Source organism: Microtus ochrogaster, chromosome 2 (genome assembly GCF_000317375.1).
Source record: "Microtus ochrogaster isolate Prairie Vole_2 chromosome 2, MicOch1.0, whole genome shotgun sequence".
In the NCBI taxonomy this organism is placed as follows: Eukaryota; Metazoa; Chordata; class Mammalia; order Rodentia; family Cricetidae; genus Microtus; species Microtus ochrogaster.
In genome coordinates, this window is record NC_022010.1 from 72405837 (window position 1) to 72412455 (window position 6619).

General features: G+C 45.8%; 1 protein-coding gene across 5 annotated transcripts in view; it reads right to left on the reverse strand.

Moving 5' to 3' along the window:
• Positions 1-6619, reverse strand: part of Itsn1 (intersectin 1) — a 180310-nt gene that overhangs the window by 89391 nt on the left and 84300 nt on the right. For all 5 annotated transcript variants that reach the window (XM_013352721.2, XM_005345191.3, XM_013352716.1 and 2 more), the window contains exons 10-13: positions 5132-5269; positions 3427-3539; positions 1716-1978; positions 540-689 (exon numbers count right to left, since the gene is read on the reverse strand). In XM_013352721.2, the coding sequence (XP_013208175.1) occupies positions 540-689; positions 1716-1978; positions 3427-3539; positions 5132-5269 (664 nt within the window). The remainder of the gene's footprint in view (positions 1-539; positions 690-1715; positions 1979-3426; positions 3540-5131; positions 5270-6619) is intronic.

A 6619-nucleotide genomic window follows, 5' to 3' on the forward strand; every position in this document is an offset into this window, starting at 1 on the left:
CTGATGATCCCTGCTCTGGGCTGATGTCCCCTGCTCTGGACTGATGATCCCTGCTCTGGGCTGATGTCCCTGCTCTGGGCTGATGTCCCCTGAGTTGGGCTGATGTCCCCTGCTCTGGGCTGATGATCCCTGCTCTGGGCTGATGTCCCTTGCTCTGGACTGATGATCCCTGCTCTGGGCTGATGTCTCCTGAGCTGGGCTGATGTCCCCTGCTCTGGGCTGATGTCTTCTGCTTTGGGCTGATATCCCTGCTCTGGGCTGATGTCCCGAGTTGGGCTGATGTCCCCTGAGCTGGGCTGATGATCCCTGAGCTGGGCTGACGTCTTCTGCTCTGGGCTGATGTCCCCTGCTCTGGGCTGATGTCTTCTGCTCTGGGCTGATGTCCCTGCTCGGGGCTGATGTCCCCTGAGTTGGGCTGATGATCCCTAAGCTGGGCTGATATCTTCTGCTCTGGGCTGATGTCCCCTGCTCTGGGCTGATGTCCCCTGCTCTGGGCTGATGTCCCCTGCACTGGGCTGAACCTAAGGACGGGCACTCACCAGAGCTTCTAACTCGAACTCCAGAGTCTTCCTCCTCGCCTTCAGGACGACAATGCCCTCCTGCTCTTTGTTCCTCTGATTCAGGAGTTCTTGTCTCCGGTTCCGCTCCCATTCAAGTTGTCGCTGCCGTTCAAGTTCCCGTTTTGCGGCCTGTGGTTACAGCTTATTAGTTTCTTAATCCTAACACTAGGCGATGTTTCTTAAGAACGTCTAGGAAGCCCCTCCTTCTAAAGGTGAGATATCGCACTGTCAGAGCTCACACAGCACGGGTTCTGACTATGAGAGTCTCACGACACAGACGGAAGGCAACAGAGCCTTCCACACTGGAGCCCATTCTTCTCGACTCCCAGAAAGCATGGTGGACTATGTAAATGTGTATTTTTCTTACCTAGCAAAATAAAACTAAAATCCTCAAGGGCAAAAACAAATAAACTCGATTTTTCTCCTATTGAAAGAGAAGTTACTACACGTAAGTTGAATGGTCCTGTCCAGACGTTCCTGAGGTGTCTGCATGGGCGTCACTGGTTAACCTCCCCTAAGGTGAAAATCCCAAATCTAACTTTCTGAGTAGACTTTTTAAGATAAAAGCTGCAGTTTCAAAGTGTCAACTAGTCTACACTGACTGCTCGGCAGAGCTCATGTGCTTAGTGTGAGGGCCTCTCACTTAGCAAGCTCTAGATTCACGGCAATGCCCTGAGGACACACACAATGAGCGTTACTCTGTTTCTCCAGGAACCACAGATGTCAACATCTGCTTAGCACTGCCGTGTTCACTCCCCAGTTAAACACAAAACCCCGTTAGCATGTGTACATACATGCTTGAACACAAGGCTGCTAATGGCAACATACTTTTTCTAAACCAATAACTAGAAGATGAAAACAAAACATATTTTTAATAAAGAAAGACTTTTCTTTACATTGTATTCACTTGGAAGAAGAACAGCATTGCTTTTGCAACAATATACTCAAACAAGGACAGAGAAGGAGCCGATTCCCCATCCGGGTCTAGCACCAAATTCACCACTTCTACAGTAAGGTAAATAAAGACACAATGTAAGTAGCAATTCCCAGGCACTGGAGTGTTCTGGAATAGACGGAAGACGACTGGACAACTCACAAGAAAAGAACAGTGTGCCTGAACTGCGACCCCCAGACGCACAGAGCTCCTCTGCCCACCTCTCGCCTCTCGATTTCTTTCCTTCTTTCCTCCTCTCTCTGCCGCTCCAGTTCCCGCTGCTTCTCCAGCTGCTTCTCCAGCTCCAGCTGTCTTTTGCGCTCCTGTTCCTGGCGCTCCCGCTCTTTCCTCTCTTGCTCAGCGCGCTCCAGCTGAGCCAAACGCTCCTGCTCTTTGCGCTGCTGCTCCAGGAGGGCTTGTCTGCGCTTCTCCAGCTCCAGATTGCCCCGTTCAAAATTCTCCCGCTTCTTATCCTCAAATGTTACTTTAAAACAAAGGAGACATCAATAATGAAAAGAACCGTCACTTTCAAAGAAAACCTCAGAAGCGTACTTTCAGTTCCAACCCAAACCCAGAACTGCCCAAGGTCCTTATGATGATGTCCTAAATGGGGGGAGGGAGGAGAAAAGTGCAAAGCCAAAATACTCTGCCAAGGCCCTTTCCTATCTTAAGGCCATAAACGAATGTTTACTGCCAACAGAAAGAAACAAACCCAAATCTAAGAATTCTTGTATTTATTTGAAGATGACACTTGATTTCCACAGAATGTGAACCAGTCCTTACACAGCAGTGACAACTCATTCTCTGGAGATGTGTTCCACTACTCTTCTCCATCCTGGCTAGCCACAGCACGCCTCAGCACGCACACACACTCTCCACTTGCATACCTGAAATCTCATAACACACAGGACTCAGGAAGGAAGACTGCTGTGAGATCCAGGCCAGCCTGGGCCACATACAAAGATGCTAGTGTCTCAGAAAACAGGTCCTTACCCTAAAACTAATATAGTATTCCTGAGAGTATAATCACAGCAATATTTAAATTTTTCACTGTACTTAACACACAGCCTAGCTCATAGATCATTTATAACAAGTATTTTAGCATTACACATAATTGAAAAGCAGTTTAATCAGCTGGAAGAGTGAGTGCCTCAGTCAATCAATTAACTGGGGAGCACTGAAAATACAGCCAAGTGACACTAGCAAAGCGGTTATGACAAAGAGACTTATTAATAATTTCAACTGCTTCTTAGTATCATTATCATCTCATTAATAATTCAGAGCCATCTCATTTCAGACTAACTTAATAGCATAATAGATTTGCCATTGAAAATGAGGGTTACTTAAAATCAGCTCACATTAATATTAATATACTTTCCTTCTGTTTCCAAGTCCCCCGTTCTCCTAGACTAGCAAAATAAAATACCAATAGGTGACTCAATTTTCTACTGTGGCACTGTTGATACCAAGAAACTCTCTTAACACCAAAGTTAAGTGCTATGGATTTCATGAGTGACATTTATAGAAGTTTTTGTCTTTTTTCTTTTCTTTTTTTCTTTTTGTTTTTTGTTTTTCCAGAAAGGGTTCCTGTATGTAGCACTACCTGTCCTGAAAGTTTCTCTGTAGCCCAGGCTGGCCTCAAATTCACAGAGATCCACCTGCCCCTGCCTCCGAGTACTTGGACTAAAGGCGTGTGCACCAACCACTGCCTGACTATTTTTATAGAAGTTTTATTTCACGGCAGGAACAGGTTTCTGTTAGACAGAGGGATGAAGGTGTATTAGCAGAGTACACAACAATCTCATTGCTCAGCAGTGGTTCCAAAGGTGCCTGTCTCCTGTCTATGGGCAGCTGAAGAAACGGCCAAGTGCCAGAAACTAAGTTCATCTCCATTTCTGCCATCCATCAACCAATCAGCTGTGGGCTGCTCACCAGGTAGCTTCTTCTCTAACTGCTGCTCATCCTCTGAAGCTGGCTCCTCAGGCAACCTCTGATCCACAGATGAAGAGCTTATGACGGACATCCCACTGCCGGAGCGAACCCTTCTGCAGAAAGAAAGGAAGGACAGGAAGGGCTGACTAGAGCACACCCTGGAGCAGGTGTCAGTGAAAGTGAGAAAAAGCAGAGATTTGGTTTTCTCTAACTTATAAAGGTTTTCAAACGGGCATTTAAATGCCATCAGATTACGAGTGCCAAACTTACTCACAATGTCGCTCATTGTTAGAGACGTAATTCAGTGGTGGCACATGCCTGGATGTACACGATCCTGGGGTCTCCAAACCATCACGGTCCCCATTTAGAATTGCCACGAGTTAGAACAACCCAAGAGGGCTGAATTTGTAACCATGCAGTAAGTAAGTGTTGGTGGCTATTACCATTACTCTTGGAAGTAATTCTCAGCTTCCCCAAGGAAGGCAACAGTGCAGCTAACTGGAACTAACACTTTTCCCTTTAGAAATCCTACTTTAGTACCCTACACACAAAATATATTTATGATTCTGAAAACAAATCGACTCATTTATTAATAAATGTCATATTAAACCCTCAACCTTTGTCTTTTAAAACAACCTTTCAGCCAGGTGATGGTGGCTCAAGCCTTTAATGCCAGCACTCAGAAGGCAGAGGCAGGTGGATTTCTGAGAGTTCAAGGCCAGCCTGGTCTCCAGAGTGAATTCTAGGACAGCCAAGGCTATAGAGTGAGATTCTAACAAAAAAAAACCAAAACGAATCTCTCTTCTTTTTAATGCTTTTTAAAAAACATCATCTTGAGATGTTTCTCTCATGGGTTCCTAGAGCTGAGGGGTTTGCTGCCTGCTGCTTTCTCCCTGTGTATTCCCTACCTTGCTCCCAGTACGACACAGAAGCAGATACTGATGGCTCTGTGGCTCTTCATTTTAGAGAGACTGTACCCAAGTCTCTCCTGAGATCTGAGGACTCTGAATATAAGTGTAGATTTTGTCTTTTATTCAGTAAATGGACCATTGTGGGATGCTGTGTTCACACATGACAGGTGCGAGTGGGGATGTCAATCCCAGCAGGCTTCTCCTGACTACATCTCGTAAGCACTCTTGACATCTCTACTGAGTATGTTTCAGAAATTACCTTCCTGCTGATTATAATTTCTACATTGCCAGCATTTTGTTTCCTCTTGAATGTGTGTGATTGGCAGGTGTGACCTCTGATTTCGGACATGTCCCCCCCCCCCCCCCGGTTTGTTCTTTCACCGTGTGAGTATAATTTCTGGGGAGCTTCAGTGATAGATGGGCACAAAAACGGATAACCCTGGACTGGTTTTTTTTTTTGGTTTTTCGAGACAGGGTTTCTCTGTGGTTTTGGAGCCTGTCCTGGAACTAGCTCTTGTAGATCAGGCTGGTCTCGAACTCACAGAGATCCGCCTGCCTCTGCCTCCCAAGTGCTAGGATTAAAGGCATGCGCCACCACCGCCCAGCCAAACATTGGACTTTTACTTGATGCTTTTACTAGAAGGAATGTGGAAGTGCTTAGGAGAATGGATCAGGACCAGGGCCAGCACTGACCTAAAGGCTCTTCTTTCAGACAGTTCATCTTCAAGCCAGGAAAGGGAAACAGCCAAGTTTGGAATCCATGCAAATTCCTTCAGGAATCAAATGTTACTTACCTAAAGGAAGGAGGAATGTATTCTGGAGGCAGAACAAGTGGCAGGGGTTGGCCAGACATGGCAACATCAATTAGGTGCATAGCCAGGATAAATTCTTCTGCTGTGAGTTTTCCGTCTTGATCAATGTCAGAAAGATTCCTAATTCAAAAAATTCACACAATCCAGTTCAGGTAAATGCATGCTTCTTCTTGTTCACCAGTGATCTGAAATCCTACTTCCTGACTCTGCTCCTATGCCGACAGTTCACATAGCCAGAACTGTCTTCGGCATACAACAAATGCTAACCATGCCCATGACGATCCCTTTAGTCCTTGAAGGCATTTAAAGTACATTGTTATCAAGTTCTTGTAATGTTAACATGCTATGTGCTAGACAAAGGATACCACATCAGATTATTTTAAGGTTTGTAAGCTATACCAGCCCTGTTTACTCCTGATGAAAACCACTGACAATATGTAAACAAATGGGCATGTCCACATTTACAATAAAACCACCTACAAAAATGGGTGCAGGTCACACCCCAGCACTGGCCATTCACTCATTTATGAATTGATCTTCGTGTCTCCAGCCCCCCTCTAGAATTGGGACGTGTCTCCCTCGGCATTCTAGCACTCCAATTACCATCAGGCTTGTGATGAACTTGCTCCAACAGCTAATCCCAGTAAAGAGCGGATTCTTCCAGACAAGAGAAGGAGACGAGAGAGCACACATTTGTTCACAAAGTCACATTTGTCAGCTACTATCGCTAAGGTGTAATTTTCACAAGGAAACAGTGTCCCCTGTAGAGGGCAATCATGCACATACATCTCTGACACAATGGTCAGTGACAGGGCTACCACAGTGGTATGAGAGGCCAGGACCAGCCGAGTGCCCACATTTCCTGTAGCTCACTTCTTCTCCCTGCCCGGCCCATGGGTCTGTTCCCTGTTCTATTTCTCCCCTCTTTTGATGATGTACATCCTTTAAATGGAGCAGAAAGCCACAAATCCACCTGTTATCTTCTTTATATGCTGCACTCTCAGCTACTCCAAGGTAAATCGAACTAAAAAGTGTTAAAACTCTTCCCCTTCCTCCCATAAACTGGCTAAATACGGGTCACAAAAATGAAAGCATCTTTTTAGTGCAAAGAAGGAAAATTCAGCATTCTAAGAGAGGCCTCCAATGTCCTAGGGTGTAAGTCATCAATGAAAAGCATGAGGAGTAGGAGAGGAGCCAAATAAACGTCAATCAAGCTCCACAGATGTTACATCTGTTTCAGAGGGTCCTGGGATGCCAGCTGTACAGAGACTTCAAGGCTGAACGTGCTATAGGTAGAAACTACTTCCTACTCAACAGCACAGGGAGGAGGAGAGGGGAGCATTGGTGCACTAGAGCTTCACCCCTGGTCAAGCAGCCATAAAGACCTGGCAAGACTTGCCATATAAGAAGTGGACACCAGGTCTAATTCCAGATAGCTATCAACACACAAGCTGCGGGGGGGGGGGGGGG